Genomic DNA, 19333 nt, shown 5'->3' on the forward strand with positions numbered 1-19333 from the left:
TATTGTTGGTACACTAATTCTACAGTGTCCAAGCTTTGTTAGATTTTGTGCTGGAGTTTAGACTGAATCAGGTGAGAAATGGAGACCAGTGGATGGGGTAGAATAATTCATTCTTCCCATTCTATGTAGATTTGAAATTTAGAATTTGCACACCAGCTATACTGTACTTGCATTTTTAATCCCCGGAGAAGACACCTCGATGCAGAAATAATAAACCTGCATGTTTGCATCAAGCTAACTAAAATGTCATTGATGATTGTATTAGATAAGTTTGCAAGATGTTCATATTTTTGCGCCAAAAATTATTGCACACTAAGGTTTGGATATGATGCATCATGCATCACATAATTATCACGATTGAAGTTGTGATCTTGAGAGGAATATTTGAAGTTGTTTGTTCTTCATATCAGATGTATCGATTCATTCATGTAGGTTGTTAACCTGTGGTCAGATCTGTAGTTTTTATTTGTAAATGTTTCAAAGTATTGTCCATCTTTCACAGAATGCAATGTACTAAACTGTACCGTGCCAACATTTGGAAGCATGTCATTTTGTATGTTCCCCTCAGTTTTGCAGCTTTATTAGTTTATTTGGAACAAATCAGCCACGATATCATGTATGCACTATAGGCCTACTTGCTATAAGATCCAGTGGTGAGAATTGTTACAGGTTATGTGTTATGGTTGATGGATTATGAAGGTGCCAGACTGATTAATGAATGTCCATGGGCAGATGAATTAGCAACTATAATTCAGGTAATCAGTTTCTTGCCGTTGCTGATACTGAAGAGCCCCCTCTTGAGGCTTACTGTAGCATGTATTTATGGATACAAAAGGCAGAGCTCAAGGTCAAAGGGCAAGCAAATGTTGAAAACTGGATTAATGTGTGATGATTGGGGTCTATGGGTCGGTGTTAAAATATGTGTTGGCGATGCCACATATTGGTCGTGTGTATGCGCATCAAACACCACTTCACGACTACTGTATTTGGCTTTGCTGGGAAAACAGAACTTAATGCCATGCATGAACAGTAGGTGTTGAAACATCCAGAAATAGATTTTAATGATTTACCTACAAATGATTTCCCTTGTAAAATACTATACACATTTCCATATTTGTAACATGTAAATGTCTCACATTAATGATGTGTAGGTTAATCACTCCTTTTGGTTTTATCAATTTGAGATTGAGTGACTCTGGTATTTTTTTTTTTGTTGTAATTTTGAATTTTACCTGGTAATTACATTATTGCAAAAATCATTTCTTGTGAATGATTGATGGCTATATTTGAATATGAGAAAAGTACATATCTGAATTGTATAATAATGTACTTTGATGGGAAAACAATAAACTTCTGTACATTTCTTCTTTCTTTAACTACACTGTCTTGTATGTTGTTTTTCTGTTGTATGCCTTTCTCTCACAAACATACGTGTACTTCTGTATGGTTGTCAACTGAAACAAATTTTAATAGAAAATCTAGACAGTATGATTTATAGAAAAGAGTGACTTTAATTCAAAAGGTACAACATCAAAAAATGGCTGTTTAATAGGGTAAACAAAGCACAATGTACACAATACACAACTTGCCTCTGCAAAGACGGTCATGCCTCTGCTTTTAAAACAGAGACAAAACTTTGGCACTGGTTTTACCACTTGAAAGGTAGGACATTACCTATAGAATACACACACGTGAATTGCAGTTAGTAACTGAATACCCAGTAACATTACCATTGTTTATAGATAACCCTCATCCCTATACATTGTACAATGTTAGTTATACACATTCTAAAATCTCCTAAATAATTTTCTAGATGTTTTGGATAATTCTTGTCAGGTGTGTGATCAATTCCTCCAACTAGCCACCCACTATTGAAAAATGGAGAGGACTATTCACACATGAAAATAATACAACTTTCACATTCGAATTGCTTGTTTCATCAGTAATTCATAAGAACATGAAAGAATTGGGGAACAAGTTAGTACATTACTGACAACCAAGAATCTTCCGAGTATTCACTTTGAACCGTCATCTTTATTAAAGCCCAACAGGCATTTTTCTGGCATTTTTCTAGCATTTTTACAGGCTTACCCAGATAATCTCTTCGAAGCACTCAAGTACGGAAAAGGCGTCGACTGGTGATGACAAACAAGCCTATCTACCCTTGTTAGTGAGAGACAATTGTGATTAAAGTACAGCTGTATTTCATCCATGTTTCTCAAACAGATGTTCAACAATTTAGCTTATTTCAAGGTTTGAGCTGAGGAACAATGCATGTTTTACTCTAAATGTTCACAAGATTGTCAGAAGTAATCAATTCTCCAGCTCATATTCGTATGCTCCAAGAAAGAGATGGAGACACATTTGGCAAACATGTTAACAAATAATCATTAGCACCGTAACATTAGTCTCAGTAACACAATCTTACATCCAATCTTCAACCAGAACTGTGGAGGCAAGCATTTTCCAAGGTGCTACCTAACAGTATGTATGTGGGCGACTCAAGGTCAAAAGCTCTTGAATGATTAAAACTGTTGCTACATTCAGCATGTCCCTTCTCTATCATGGCTTCATTTGTTCTGATTTCTTCGAAGTGAAGTTCCAGTTATTGCATTGAGAGCAAATCTACAGCTAAGAAGTCTTCCCAAATATCATTAGTAATTACACAGACTGAGCATCACGATGGAACCATATTTCATATCATACAAATACTTACACTAGGAAACATGTGCTATCATTTGCCATCTGAGTGATACTAGCACAAACATACCAAATACAATGTACAAGCATAGTAGAAACAAACAAGTAGAAACATAATACTGAAATTTGGAGAAAGAATCAGACATTCCATTATACATTCCGTAGAAATCAGTGATAGTAATGACTACTGAGAAGGAAATACAAAAATAAGTCATGAAAGCAAAATTTGGCAAAACTGATACACAAAATGATAACCAGCGATTTAATGGAATTAGTCCTTTGTTGCAACACATTGAGTTTGAATAAATTCAGATGTCCCACACAATCTTCAAAAGATCTGCATAAATTCGGAGGGCTGAATAGTACTGAAGTCCAACAAATGGCATCATAGACTGCAAAATGGACATAGACTGCAATTTACTTGAAGATTACTCAGCGTCTAGAAGGGTATGAAACTGATAACCAGGATCAGACTACAGTGGAAACTCGATATAACGAGATGGTCGGGACCGAGTCATTTTCCTCGTTATAGCCGATATCTCGTTATATGAGTAGGCATAAAAGAAGGCATAACATAAAGACATTAATTTGCACATGTGGGACTACCCATCATATTTCAATAACTACTGATAACTTGATATTGTGTGTGAGGGAATTACTCACCTTTATGGGTAAGAAGATGTTTTTCGCCAAGGAAATCCAATATCAAGAATGTGTTTCTTATTAATTGTAGATGTTTGAATTTATAAATTTATATAGCTTGCGATTGTATCAAGATCGTCTGTGGACACCAGTATGTGGTTATCTTATGGGTGTGTGTTGTGTGGAAAGCTTGAATATGGTCTGTACAATGCTGTGTGTGTATGTGACACATTCTGTATGTACATTATGACTGCGTGTGTGTGAAGATGGGGAATTCCCTACGTAGAAGGCCAATCACAGCATCAGATTACCTCACACCTGCTAACGTCATGATGATGTCATGTATACATAGGGCCGTCCCACCACATTTTCTGCATGTATCAGTGTGCGCACACACACACTTACACGTAAAACGCAGTGCTAGCTGGAGTGCACTGAAGAAAATGATTATGTGTGTACAAGACAGTTTTTGGCGCATCAAGCTTTACAATATCGGAAGATGATAGCACAGGCGAAATAAAGCTTTACCGAAGGCATTTTGCTTTACCTCGCTATAGCAGGTTTGATTGACTATGTTTTTCTTTGTTTGGAAGTCACAAAATTTATCTCGTTATAGCAGTTATTTCGTTATAGCCGATCTCGCTATAAGAGTAGCATTTTACATAGACTTGTGTGGAAGGAAATTTGGGACCGGGAAAATTTCCTCGTTATAACCGATATCTCGTTATAGCAGTGTTCGTTATACTGAGTTTCCCCTGTACTGGTATATCTAAAAAACAGAAAGAAGAAATGATGACAATCTTAAATGGGTGCTGATGCTGAACTCATACTGACAGCTAATCTGCTCCAGAAATGGATTACTCAGATTACTCTATCTGATCAGTGGTCATGCCTCTTCGACCCATCTTCAGACATCTAAACACGAGCCATGAGTTGTTTCAGATGATTTACATCCAAAACAGAGGACGGGCGACACATTCCATGAACAGCCCGGAAGAACTTCATCCTCTCAGCTGACTCTTCAAACTGCTTGGCTTTTTGACGTGCCACTTGGATGATCTACAGCAGGGATTACAGAGAGATAGATCACAAAGACATTATGTAATAGGGTTTAAAGCAATAAAGGCAACATTCAAGCACTCAAAAGCAAACCAAAGTGAACTAGACCGTACCATTCTACACTAGTTTGGGAGCGTTCAAGCACTCTGGAGAAAGCGTACCTAATGAGTTATTTTTTTATTCGAGTCAGAGGGGCACACATTTTGTAGCAAGAGGGTCATGCACCTGGCATGCTTACACTTCATACAGCTGTCCCTAACAAATAGAATCAACTCATAGCATTATGATGTAGTGTATGTCATGAGCATTCTTCTCATTACAACTCCTCGTTAGCAAACCCTTAACTTTCACTGCCTGGGAGATCTGAAATAAAGACATCCAGCATTGCAGAGAACATTCATATCAAAATATTATCTTCAATCAAACTAACAGGTAAAACCCTATCCCTTTCACTCTGTACATGTATAGGGGGAACAGGAAATTCTTTCTTCCCCCCCCCCCCCCCCCAAGATTGTTGAATGTTGCACAGATATTTGAATCTAATCTTTCTCATTTCTCTTGGGTAAAACTTTCACTGAGAAGAATTACATCACAGTTCAGTGAAACTTTTGTCAACATATGGGTGTCATGTTTTGGCACATCATATTTTTACATCTATTTTCCTTAAAGGGGAGAATAGGATGTGGAATAATAAGATAAACATGTACCATTATTCTCTTTCTATGATCCTCACACTCATAAGTCTTACCTCGTCTGGCAAGCCTGCTAGTCTGGCTGCATTAAAGCCATAGCTCTTAGGACAAGCCCCGCCCACAAACTTGTAGAGGAACGTGATGGTCTCTTGGCTGGGGTCATCCTCACACTCATTCTCTACCATACAGGCCTGAGATAGGACCAGGACCAAGACACAAGACCAGAAGGTAGATCAGGATCCAAGAGGAATAGACCAGGAAGAAAGATTAAGATGAATAAAGAAGGATTATGAAGAGGGAAAAGTGGATTACAATGAGGCAGTGAACGAACGAAGACTTACACAATACAATCAGTCAAACTTTGTTTCAGATGAATTGATAATACCTAGCAATTCCAAGCATCTCAGAACAAAACTTTAATATTGATTCAGTCTCACACCTATCTTATATTGTACAGGGGAAAAAAAAAAAAAACAACTATTACAATATTAAAGTAAATGCAACTTTTGCCATCATTTGCTGATTAATTACAGACAAACTGAACATTGGTTGTGAGGTAATTCTTGATTTAGCCTTAAAATAAAGCACTGACAGGTATCTTGCATATACATGTATCTAAGTATGCAAGATATCTGTGCAAACAAATACTTAAAAAATCCCCATCAAGAAACTATATTTAGAATATCAGATAATTACATCATGTTTCAATATGCATTCTCCACTGACCCAAGTCCACGTCTATCATTGACTACTGTCAAATGGTTTCGCAGTGCTACTACCTTGCGATGCATGAACCATGTGTTCAAATTCTGCTTTGATCAAACTTAAATATTCCTATTGACAGGGTGATATTAAAGTATCAGGTGATGAATGCCCCACATCATGTGACTTACCATGTGACCAAGTCTGATATTTGGGTCATGAGAGAACTCCTCTACCAGGGAGTGGTAGTGGGTGGAGAACAGTGTGCGGCAACCAACTGTCTCCGACAACTCCTTGACAACAGCTGTTGCTATGGCTGTTCCATCGTAGGTGGCTGTGCCCCGTCCTGGGTGGAAAACAAGAGAGGGAATAAAAATATGTCAGGTCTCATGTGACAGGTTATTTAAGAATTGCTTTCATCTATCAACCTCAATGTGAATGGAATGATGAAACATAGAATTCTTCTATAATGACTCAGTTTCTTTAGAAAGTATCAATCCTTACATATATTGGTAAGCAACATTTACATTGGGAATGAGGAATTAGAAGTTTGCTGCGTACGATGCCTAATATAAAAACAGCAGCCTTGTTTGGAGATTTGCAGTCATTGTAACTTACAGAAGTAATATTTGCTAAAGTTGCTGTCAAGAAACAACCATTCAACAATTAGTTTCTGAATTGTTGCAGTGGTATTTGCAACCATTGCAACTTACAAATTGCAAACACAGTGGACTCCCATTATGATTAAGTCCTCGGGACCAGCAGTTTTCTTTTGCTATATCGAAATTTTGCTATAACTGAACAAATAAACAATAAATATACACAGAGCAGATAATGTTGCAGCCTGAATTTTTACTTCTTTGTAACACGAATTTCATTACAGTTGAACCTCTCGTATCCGGACAAGTCGGGACCGGGGCTCATCCGGATAAGGGATTTGGCCGGATACGGGAGACTCAATGCTTTATACATGTACATATACATATACATACACATGTACTGATGTAGCCCATTGTAGTACCACATGAAGTAATGTGTATACTGCAACCTTTTCATTGTTACACTCAGTAACAGACCCCAAAATAGAGGTTCGTGTTTGCAAGAATGAAATCATTTTCTTTCATAAATTCTTGGGATAATTTACCTAAATAATTATTAAGAAATGTATCAAGTACATGTAATTCATGTGTGTTTGTGTAGGAGTTCTCAAGGAGTTGGGAATCCCCCTTTCCTCCCGTAATTATTTTTTTAAAAATCACGGCGAGATTGCGTCCGTATAATAGAGAGATCTGGATAAAGGGAGGCCGGATAAGAGAGGTTCAACTGTATAACCGTGTTTGTTATAACGGGAGTGCACTGTATCCTCCTAACAGAGGACTTCCCCTGCACTGAAAACAGACAAATAAGTCTTTGAAACAAATCAATAAATGACAAGAGTTTTGTTTAATACTTCACTCAATGAGAATATGGATGAAAAGAGTGTGATCATGAACTTTGACCCCATACCTAGTTCATCCATGAGAACCAGAGAATTTTTAGTGGCATGCTTCAGGATACTGGCCGTCTCACTCAGCTCTACATAGAATGTACTCTCACCTTCAGAGAAAAAAACAAGTACATGAAGTGAGAGAGTTATCAGTACTACATTGATCAAACAAGTTAGAAAAAAGAAACCAACAAATTAGCAGTAAGTACACCAAAAGGGAAGAAAAGTAAAGCCATGGGTAAAAGTTGGAATTGACCTACACAAAATGAAAATGAATGCAAAAGGATTTATTTATTCATTTTTTTTTTTTTTACAGAAAATTCCAAAAGCAACTTTTTGCTTTTTATGTCATATGATGCCATGGCACCATTCTCAGATAATGACATCAAGATTTTTACAGATGTCATACAAAGGGTGTTGTTTACATGATGTGTAGATTTCAAAGACAAAAGAAACCCCCCACAATAACAACTTTACATACTTACACAATACATTTCATAACCAGAAGAAAGAGTTACACTGAGTTTCTTTCTATCAAGAGCTCACCAGACAAGATGTTGTCCCGGGCACCAAGGCGAGTGAAGACACGGTCTACCGGTGTCAGACGACACTCCTCAGCTGGCACATAGCAACCAAGCTGAGCCATGATTACAAGGAGCCCTGCTTGACGCATCAATGTGGACTTGCCTCCCATGTTAGGACCAGTCACCAGGATGCAGCTGCTGTTGCTATGACTACCGTCTCCATCATCCTCCATCTCCTCATCCTGAAGATTTCCATACCACAGTAACATAGATAGTGATCAAATTCTGAGAACCACAAACAGCTTTCACTCACATCACATGAAGTTCATTCCACTTATAGAACCAAAAGTGATTGATAAAGAGAGAAAATCAGTAATAGCAGACTGAACTTGGTCGACTTCTATGAATAAATAAATAAGTCATTATCACAGATTTGCATAGATTCCTTAGAAAACATTTCATTTTTCAAGTAAGAGAGAATGAAGTAAATAAATTACAACTTGAACTGGATATGAAATGCATTCACTCTGAGACTGTAATCGTAAAATCCTAGTTACACATCATGTCTATTTACCTACATTGTACTTCCTTGAGTGTTTATCTGAACACATCACAATAAAGTAATGCAGAGATACAGCCATTCTGACAACCACTACACTGCAGATCTTTTTTTCTGATCTGATTTGATTTGATTTGATTTGATTTCTGAATTTCTTTTTCATACATAAATGAAATACACAGTCAATTGAACGAACTAATTGAGCACAGTATAATTTGAATCTGATAGTTAAAACAAATAAATGATTAATTCAAATATCCAACATTTTTTTTCTAACAATGCAAAATGAAAAAAAAAAGACATTATTGTATGCATATATTTATGCAAACATAGGATCGCGTATATCTGTCATTCAAACACAAAATAAGCAACTCTTGATGTACAGAAATTCAGGAGACCTTCATCATAAGCAAACGTTTGACGAGGACAATGGCCTCAGAAATGATTGTCTTAACAATACGACATTGTAAGAATATAATATACAAGTCACCACTCACTGAGTGAATTTTGAATATGAATCACAAGGGGCATAAGGCCCTATTCATACAACCTTAACCTTGATGCATTTATACTCACATTTTTGATGCCGATGAAGGTGTGGTTTGGAATGTAGTCTCCTCCACTGAAGGTGTGTGAGATACAGGGATGTCTCCCATCTTTCATTGCAATGAAGGGCTGCAAGGATGAGATAAAAATAAATGCAACATAAATAAATTAACCAAAGTAAAATGAAACCCAAATATATATGTGAATTGATGGAACATATCTATATTAGTAGAACACATCAGCAAAGTTTTAGGAAAATCAGACAATAGTTTGAGTTATGAATTTCTTTAATTGAGATGGTGTCATGATGTCGTGATAATGAATTTCTTTAAGTTTTGGTGCAGCCAATGTTGGACGAGAACACTACATTTTGTGACGTCACAAACTACAGTAGACTTCTAATCCAGGGATGGCTGCACCAAAACTGTAAAAATTCACAATTTTTAAACGGAGAGTCCCATTTTCCTCAAATGTCTTCGCTGATGTGTTCTACTAATATTGCTGCATTCACTTCATAATCCTCATGTATGTGTATACATTTTATTTGGGTTTTATCCTCCTTTAACTCAGCAGCAACAGAAGAGGATATGAAGATGGCAGGATCAGTCCTGGGTACAACAGAGCTAAGGGCTTTAGTGAGATGGTGTCATGATGTAATCAATTCACATTCTACATTTTAAGTTCAAGGAAAAAGTTCTAAAATGACTAGAATTGAGAGGATCTGCAATTATCTCACTTCAGCAAAGTAGATCGACCTGACAGAATGGACCTATAGACTGAATTACCATCACAAGAATGATATCTGCATTTATGACAAAAGACAAAACTTCCAGAAATACATGCTCACCTGGAGGTACTTTGATACACTTCATAAACTCTACATGACAATTTGCCAATCAAATAAAAGTACTGCTGAACAAAAGGTTTGGGATAGACATAGACAGGTACCAAACCTATTTTCAGAAACTATCACTACTTTGTAGAGAAACACACAAATGTGTCTCTGCAAAGCATATTTGCAATTTCAGAATCTTGAAATGAGAAAGACCGAGTTAAAAAAAAAAAAAAAAATGAGTGATGTAAAGTTTTCTGCACCAATTCTGCACCAAGAAAAACAAAAATACAATTCAAACAATTCAATTTTCTTTCTCTCTGTCAGTACTACTTTCTTCCCATGCCATTGATGTTGTACAGAAACTTGCTGACAATACCAATGACAAGAATAGTAAGCCAGTTCCCAGTTAGTACTAGTCTGCAATGATCTCTTCAACCACAGACTTTGCAAAACATGGAATAGTCTTCAAGAGCAGTAGAAAGCAGCCATGCAGGAAATGGTAATTTAGATGTCAGTACTGCATGAATGGCTTTTGTTAATGTTGCTGAAAAGAATGCACATTCACCTGTAAATACCAATCTGCACCTGGTTCATTTATAACACAGTTGTCACGAAGCACTGTCTAGGTTTTGAATACCTCAGTAGCAAATCCATTTCAAAAGAAAGTCTGCAATGGCCTTTATCTACACATGCTCAGATTGCACAATTTCTCCTTTCATCTCACCTGTATCTGACTGGATGGGAGAATGACCTCTGGTCTACACATAGCGCCCTCGCCTGACTGACTGTACTCTGCAAGACTCATCAACACATCCAGCACTGACAGACACTCCACCGCTTTATTCCATGACTGGTAACTGTCAAAGAAATTTAAGTACATACTGATCAGTTCTTGTAACAAACTAGATCACAACTATTCATGATGACGCATGGAAAAAAAACAACTAAGAAACAAAAGTTACAAATCTCATAAACATGAGCAGCACCTGCATTAGAATCTTTATCATTTGTTGAGGAAATGATAGCTAAAATAGAAAATACTCAGAATCTTGTTTGTATGTGTGACCTGCCTCTTATCAAAAACAGAAAGTACTTAGAGGTCTACTGGCAAACATAGCACTTGAGGAAACAGACAACTTACTGCTCATCAAATTTGTGAAAGACTCTCCTCATAGAATCCTTGAGGGCGCTGTCCCTTCTCTCCTCTGCATTGATCAAATCACTCAGGAGTTTCTGGATGGTGGGTGTCCAGTATCGCTTGAAGCCTTTCTTGGAAGACTGGAGTTCGTACTCCTCTGGAGTGCGCCTAGAGAGGGCACTCTCTGGAATCTCCATCTGGAAGCGGTTCTTGGCTGTACCCCAGAAAACGATGTTCTGTCAAAGTAGAGTTAAAAGTTTATTGATTTATGAACTATCTACCACTGGCTTTCTTTAAAAAGAAAAAAAGAAAGACTCTCAAAAATGAGGTTTTGAAATAACAACATTAATCCCTCCCGAAGGTCTGATCCAACAGTCTCACATAAAAGCTGGTAGAGTTTTACTGACAATCAGAAAACATCTTGACAACAAGCAAAGGTAGGAAATAGGAGGATGTTCTGATCATTAAGCATTACTATAAATAGCATCACTAACACACATCAGTCAAATGGATTTGCTTGAAAATATATACCCCCTCAACACTACCACCACCACCAAAAAAAAACAAAACAAAACAAACAAACACACAAACAAACAAACAAACAAACAAAAGAACATCACCAGAAAGTGAGATGCAAGTATTCTCATTAAGCTCCAAGAAACACAGCTCACCCTACATCCAAGTCGCTTCTTCTGTTTCTCAAGGTACTCCTGGAGTTGTTCCTTGCAGGAAGACATGTCCGAGATGGCTCGGTCGTAGTCTGGAATGACCCCCTTGGAGGGAACGATGGAGCCGCTCTCTCGTGCTTTCTTCTGGTCAAAGGCATGCTGAGAGAAACCAGTGGAGAGTGGGTGTGGTCATTATTTGGTAGTGGGTGTGGTCATTATTTGGTAGTGGGTGTGGTTATTATTTGATAGTGAGAGTTGGTGTGGTTATCATTTGAGAGTGGGAGTGTGTGTGGTCATCATTTGAGAGTGGGAGTGGTCACCAATTTGTTGGTGGGAGTGGGTGCCGTTATCATTAGCGAGAGAGGGTGTGGTTATCATTTGATAGTGAGAGTTGGTGTGGTTATCATTTGAGAGTGGGAGTGTGTGCGGTCATCATTTGAGAGTGGGAGTGGTCACCAATTTGTTGGTGGGAGTGGGTGCCGTTATCATTAGCGAGAGAGGGTGTGGTTATCATTTGATAGTGAGAGTTGGTGTGGTTATCATTTGAGAGTGGGAGTGTGTGTGGTCATCATTTGAGAGTGGGAGTGGTCACCAATTTGTTGGTGGGAGTGGGTGCCGTTATCATTAGCGAGAGTGGGTGTGGTTATCATTTGAGAGTGGGAGTGTGTGTGGTCATCATTTGGTAGCGGGAGTGGTCACCAATTTGTTGGTAGGAGTGGGTGCCGTTATCATTAGTGAGAGTGGGTGTGGTTATGATTTGTGTTCCTACCAGTATGATTCCCATTTCTTCCAAATTTTTTCTCTCATTTGAGTGAAAATAAATAAAACATCAAAGAAGCCATTGACAGTAATATCACAGACCCAGCAGTGAGGGAAGGTTAACCCGATTGACTGCATCTTTATTTTCACCCGGATACATTAAAAAGTCACAACTTGTGCAGGCCTGCTAGAATAGAATTGCCCATCAGCATTGTACACGTACAATGTATGTGCATGGAAACACACATTTATCGGTAACAATCAACACTTCCAGTCAAGATTCTTTGGCTGTATGTGTGCTTACACTGAGATCAATGACAATGCTGCACAGAATTTATTACAGGAATTCCTAAATATATCCAAGTCAGGCCAGCCTTCCCATTGCATGATCTCCCCACACTATCAGGTCTTTCAAAGTAAGATACACTTGTAACTATATCCTATAAGAACAACATGGGGTATATTCTCTCATCATATCATCAGAGTAAGCTACAAACTACATGTAGAGAGCTGGAAGGCCTGGAAATTCTACACTAACCTCAAAGAACTGCAACGTCTCCCTGTAGTCTGGGTACATCCCACCCTCAGTGGCCGATGGATGACTGACAGATTTCTTGAGGAATGCTGATCTGTGTTACACAGCAAGAGAAATTTACCAGTCAATCAAGAGTGTCCACTATTATGACATTATTAGAATATTTCAAATCCATTTTTCCTACAGCATACTGTCAAGCAAGATATTTTCACTGCATGAAATTTTTGTGAATTGCCACTGGCATTCAATGCATATAGTGTAAATAAGAACTTTTGCATGCATCTTGGCTCTCGCAAAATTTGCAAAATTAAAATGCACGCAAACATTTCTGGTTTTACAGTACAAATGTAGTTATGTTGAACAACTTACAGATCAAATTTGCATGCTTGATGTCAAACATATTAATCTTTATTTGTATGGACAGCTCCTTTGTTTGTTTGTTTGTTTGTTTGTTTGTTTGTTTGTTTGTTTGTTTGTTTGTTTGTTTGTTTGTTTGTTTGTCTGTTTCTAATCATGGCAAACTTTGACTTCATATCACTACACTAAAGTGATGGGGATGATCATTGAGGTGTATATTGCTGGAAGATCATAAAACACACAAAAGACACACAAAACTTTATACCAGAAACAATGCTGAATGTCTGTTTGTCAAAATCTAATACAAAGCATTTACACACACAAAAAAAAAAGAATGGTGTAAAACTTAGTTCTATACACAGCACATTATGACTGTAAACATCTCGTTACGCTGCTCACTGGCCATCAACGATACACATCAGGTCAAGAGATGCATTGCTACTTAGCATGTCTTCAGTGTTATGGGAGAAATGATAGACTACTCACTTGAAATCAGATACACTTCTCTTGAAGAGCTTGATGATTGACAGGCCCTTCTCAAAGCCTTCCAAAGCTGTCAGGAAGTCAGCAATCTTGCGTTTACTGGAAGAATATGACAGACAATAAATTCAATGATACAGTTGCACTCAATCACATAAGATAAAATATTCTACTTATACATGATACAATCTGTGTACATTTGTACATTGGATGGTTTAGAAAAATACAATTATCGCTTCACAGTCATTACTTACAGTGCAGGGCTTTATACTACTGGTAACTCATGTTTTTACTGGTCTGACCCGTCTGTTGGACCAGTAGGTACACTGTACCCAGTTTTTCCATGTTTTACTGGTCTAATCCAGAAAAGGTTACTAGTGTGACATTGATTTTTACTGGTCAGGGACCATTGGACCAGTGCCAGTGTGCAGCGTAGCACAGCAAGCAAACCAATCCAATAGCTTCAGCTGTACATTCTCTTTTAACACATCTCTTCTCTCTGCCTGCATTATGAGTTCACTGTAAAGTAATTTGAACTAATGTATCATAATTTGATGGAAGACAGGAATCAATAGATATCAAAATACACAAATGTTACTGGTTAACTACCTGTGTTACATGAGACTATCCTCCATTCTTTTTTTTTTTAAATCCCACGTGCTATCATATACAGAAAAAGACAAGTTTCATGTACTGCTGATGTCTGAAATGTTAAAATTGTACCTCTCTGCCAATCCAGTCAATGGGCTGGACACAGGTATTACACGTGTTACAAACAGGTAATATTTTAGGTGACTTTGTTAAAATCAGTCATGCTACTGACCTGTAGACGGCATCTTCAAAGAAGATGGCTCGACTGTCTGGATGGTCAGCAATCCTCTTGGATGACCCTAGGGTGTGAATTCTGTGAATGCAAGGTACATAATAATATAAGGGTCACATCAAAACTGATTTATCAACATACCAGTCCTCGTCAAATATGATACAGGAAGCATTATTTTCCCCAATCCATGTGACACTTTCATACACTCTGACATATATATGACCTCTACAAAACATTGTTTTTTGTGACTCTCTTGATACTACACAATTACCAAATTAAATGAAAATTATGTGCAAATTCTGGGTGAGTGGACTTATTTTGGGAAGCACACAGTTATGCCTCTGTTCATATCAAGAATGTTTACACAAGAGAATATCACTATCTGTCTTTCGAGGCAGAATGTAAAATCAACAATGCAGAGTACCCTGTGTATTATAGGAAGGTGCAACGTACGTACACCATACAGACCCCTCTGTGAAGAACAGTAGTCTGTCCTTTGGTCTTGATGAAATTCAAATGGCTTAAAATGAGCATGCCTGTTAGAGTTTGCCAGTATCCTGGCAGGCAGTGAGATAGGATCCCAAACTTTGCCAAATAATTAAAATCTCTACCCTTCTTTCAGGGTTTATATGCTGGAATGTGCTACTTGCCCATCAAGAGCTTGAGATTTAATAGAAGGGGAAAGTGAGTGATAGTGAGAGATAGTGTGGGATAGTTAGAGATAGTTAAGAGATAGTGAGGGATAGTGAGGGATAGTGAGAGATAGTTGGGGACAGTCCCTTACTTGCTGAGTAGTCTCTCAAGGTCAGGAAGTTTCTTGGTGATCTCAGCGACCTCTGACACGATGTCTGGATGAGAGTGGAGATCAGCAATGGCATCAAGTCTAGGGGGATTCAATCAGATGACATACTATAGTACAGGATTCAAGCCTTTGACAATAAATCCAAAGGATTTAATCAGATAGCATAAACTCCAAAGGATTCCCTCAGGTGATATCAAATCTAAAGAGATTTGATCAGATGACATAAAGACTGATAAGATTTATTCAGGTGACATCAATTTAAAAGGCTTTGATCAGATGATGTCAAGTCCAAAGAGTTCAATCAGATGGCATTAGAAAGGGTGAAGGGATTCAGATATTATGAGCCAGTCAATATCATTCCTCTTTCACAATTGCACATCATCACCACTGTCTGCCCGCAACAAACTATTCCAAGATATGTTCTTTCCTTCACGTTCATGTCATTCACACTTACGAAAGGAGTAAAACTATAGAACAAAGTTTGCAAAATAGACTAACACCTACCCTGGATATCCATGCTGAAATACTATCCACTGTTTAGACTAAACAGTCCTTTATTCATGAGTAAATTATATTGTTCAGGTTTTCAAAAAAAAAAAAATTCAAAATGGTTTTTAGAGTTCACGTGGGCTCACCAAGAGATAAATGACAGCATCTATAGTCTCCTCTCAGTAGCCAAGAAGAGTCACTTTTTATTTACCTTTACTACATTTACTTGGACTTCACAATACCACTTACAGTAGGAGAATCATACCTGTTGTTGATTGATTTGGGGTTGCACAGAGGGGTGCAGAGCCATTGTTTGAAGAGCCTCTTGCCGAATGGAGTGCGGCAACGATCCAGTGTTTCTAGAAGAGTGCCCTCTTTTGTTCCTGTGCTGCTATTCTCTAGAATGTCCAGGTTACTCAAGGTGATACTATCCAGGACCTGCATGTATTTAAAAAATTGCCAAAGAGTGGTGAATAAAAATTAATCAGTTTATGCATGACTTTTGAACTGACATACTAAATATCTTTAACCCATTGAGAATGAGTCCCGAGTATACTCGGGCAGGGGTCTATTGGAAATGTGTGTTGTACCAAAATCAGTCCGTCCTCAACGGGTTAAAGGGATCGTACCGTTTTGGTTGAGACCTAATTTCAGGTTTCTAACATTTTTTGGTGAGATAATGAGAAACCTCTTGTGAAATATGAAAGAGCATGTAATTCTATGAGGAATTCAACGTTTATTTGATGAAAATGGGTTTTGAAATGGCTGAGATATCCAAAAAGAGCTATTCTAAAAGTGTGGGACCCACACTTTATCACGATCGCTTTGTTTTACTTTGTTTTTGGATGTTTCTGTCATTCCAAACCCGATTTTCATCAAATAAACTTTGAATTCCTCTTAAAATGGTATGCTCTGCACTATATCATAAGTGTTTTCTTGGTATCTCGCAAAAAGTTAAAAGCCCAATTCTCATCTCCACCAATACTGTACTATCCCTTTAAAAGGCAAATTTTCTCATGCTCAATGCAGTGTTCGCTTCTGAATTACAGTGTACATAGAAAGAATACTGTAATACATGTATATCAATCTATGAAGTGCAGAATATATGTACATATATTCTTTTGAGCTGCAAGAGCTCCTGATAAGCTTAAACAATAGTAAGCACCCTAATGAAAAGATATGTTTTAAGTCTTGAAGTAAATAATACTACAAGTGAGGATTTCCTGATTTCTAATTGTAGTTTATTCCAGTTTGGGAGTTGCACAAACAAATGCTTGTTCTCTTTCAAGAAGCCCTCAAACTAAAAGCCTAAATGAGTTTTTTCTGCTGTTTGAAGAACACTTTTCAATCTCACTCTGCCACACAATGGATGAATATATATGCTAACCATTTTGTTAAAGGGATGGAATAGTTTTAGTTGAGATGGGGTTTCAGGTTTCCAACTTTTGTGTGAGATAATTATACACAAATCACTTAGAAATATGAAAGAGCATGCAATTCCAGGGGGAATTCAAAGTTCATTTGATGAGAATAGGCTTTGAAATAGCTGAGCTTTCTAAAAACAAAGAGGTAATAATAAAAGGCAACAAGGCAATGCAAAAACCAATGACTCCTGTGTGTAAATGCTTTTAATGACTCAGAAAGACGAAGACATACCATATGCTGCTTGGTGGCAAAGACTGACTGTGGCATTTCAGACTGGCTAGTCTCATCATCCAGCGGTTTGTAGACTTCAAAATTTCTCATGGACAGCAATTCCTCTTCCAAGTAACACTTTTTCAAATACCTGGCAATAAAATAAAAGGGGGATATTCAAACATACTGACTAACATACAGTGATTACAACCATGTAGCTACATACACTCTGTTTAATGATAAAAACTGCATTATGTTCTTCCATTTTCATTTCCTTTTTTATATCCTTGAAGCTTCTATATCCTTGAAGCTTCTTTTCAAATTCTTCTTGTTGTATTGTGCTGACCCTGTGTGTTGAATATCAATGCCTTCCTTGATTTCTATAAATAAATAATGTAGGACTCGACACTCACTTAATCTCTAGTAAGTATCTGAAATCTGAAATCTGAAATTTTGGTGGCCTTAAAAAAGATATGGCTCGAAATGAAAGAAAACACACCAGCCCATTTTGAATCTTAGATGCCAGATCAGAGGTCCATTTCATGAAGTCTTATGAGAGACTTTTTATGAGAGACACATTTATGAGAAAATTCATGACATGGATATTACTTCTCTTTAAAAGTCTGTCATAGGTACATATGAGCGACTTTGGCCATTCTGAGATTTATGTAAAGACTTTTATGTGATGACTTCATGAAACAGACCCCTGGTCACCGAAAGATAACCATTTTGGAAAATTAGGTGGTCCAACATCAATTTCCAGTGGCCCTGGGCCACCAGACCACAGCCAATGTTTAGCCCTGGTTAAAGGCTCTGGAGTAGAATATACTTACCAAGTACACGCTCCTAGAGCACTGATGGCCAACTCACATCCTTCCTTGGGGGTGAGACCCAGAGAATCAGCTGTTGAGACAGAAGGGCAGTCAAAAACACGGTATGAGATCCAAAGAGGTAGGTTTTCCTCGACCATTAACTCATTCAAGAAGATTTGAATATATCTGACAGAAATACCATGGAATTACATACTTTGTGATGGCAACATATGATATTTTTGTTGGGTGATATTCAATATCTTATATGTACATGATACATAACAAATTTCCAACTTGTTGAAGATCATTTTCTTGACTTGCAGTCATTCTTCTCATCTTTATTTCAGAAGTCTGAATACTAAAATTTACCTCACGGGAGACTTGTTGATGCATGAATGTCTAAAAGAAAATTAGTTGACCCTTAAAAATGAGAGAATTAAAGAATCAAATTTGAAGGCAATATAACAATTCTGAACCTTGTAGGAATGATTTGTACTTGCTAGATCTGAGCAGTAATATTGTGTTCTCATCACGTGGTAGGGTTTGTAGGATCTAGTATTTAGTGGAAACCAAGACCACACTCAGGAGATGCTTCTATGGGCACTGATCAACTGTCAACACTGCCAAGCTTGACGTTCCAGCTTGCCATTTCACTCTAATTAATCACTCAAGTACTGACATGATTCTACAGGGGATTGACTCTTTGGGCACTCGTCCAGACACAGTCTAAACCAGCAGAGAGAAGTTAGGGATGAAACGACTTCACACCATCCCCATTGTCTCAATATCCAGGAGGGAAATGACTACAGGGGAAACTCGGTATAACGAACACTGCTATAACGAGATATCGGTTATAACGAGGAAATTTTCTCGGTCCCAAATTTCCTTCCACACAAGTCTCTGTAAAATGCTACTCTTATAGCGAGATCGGCTATAACGAAATAACTGCTATAACGAGATAAATTTTGTGACTTCCAAACAAAGAAAAACATAGTAAATCAAACCTGCTATAGCGAGGTAAAGCAAAATGCCTTCGGTAAAGCTTTGCCTTTACTTCGCCTGTGCTATCATCTTCCGAGATTGTAAAGCT

General features: G+C 37.7%; 1 protein-coding gene across 1 annotated transcript in view; it reads right to left on the reverse strand.

Annotated features, from left to right (window-relative positions):
- Nucleotides 1-4257: 4257 nt before the first annotated feature.
- The window catches only part of LOC139725111 (DNA mismatch repair protein Msh6-like), a 36530-nt gene continuing 21454 nt past the window's right edge, over nt 4258-19333 (reverse strand). Inside the window, exons 16-31 of the mRNA XM_071636195.1 lie at nt 18265-18334; nt 17453-17582; nt 16062-16234; nt 15290-15388; nt 14506-14586; nt 13689-13784; nt 12849-12939; nt 11555-11710; nt 10887-11119; nt 10470-10602; nt 8941-9039; nt 7828-8047; nt 7302-7391; nt 5987-6141; nt 5150-5284; nt 4258-4401 (exon numbers count right to left, since the gene is read on the reverse strand). Of these exons, the coding sequence (XP_071492296.1) occupies nt 4258-4401; nt 5150-5284; nt 5987-6141; nt 7302-7391; nt 7828-8047; nt 8941-9039; nt 10470-10602; nt 10887-11119; nt 11555-11710; nt 12849-12939; nt 13689-13784; nt 14506-14586; nt 15290-15388; nt 16062-16234; nt 17453-17582; nt 18265-18334 (2105 nt within the window). The remainder of the gene's footprint in view (nt 4402-5149; nt 5285-5986; nt 6142-7301; nt 7392-7827; nt 8048-8940; nt 9040-10469; nt 10603-10886; nt 11120-11554; nt 11711-12848; nt 12940-13688; nt 13785-14505; nt 14587-15289; nt 15389-16061; nt 16235-17452; nt 17583-18264; nt 18335-19333) is intronic.

This window comes from Diadema antillarum, unplaced genomic scaffold (assembly GCF_040938485.1).
Source record: "Diadema antillarum isolate AM-2024a unplaced genomic scaffold, OU_Dant_1.0 seq00000015_RagTag, whole genome shotgun sequence".
Classification (NCBI taxonomy): domain Eukaryota; kingdom Metazoa; phylum Echinodermata; class Echinoidea; order Diadematoida; family Diadematidae; genus Diadema; species Diadema antillarum.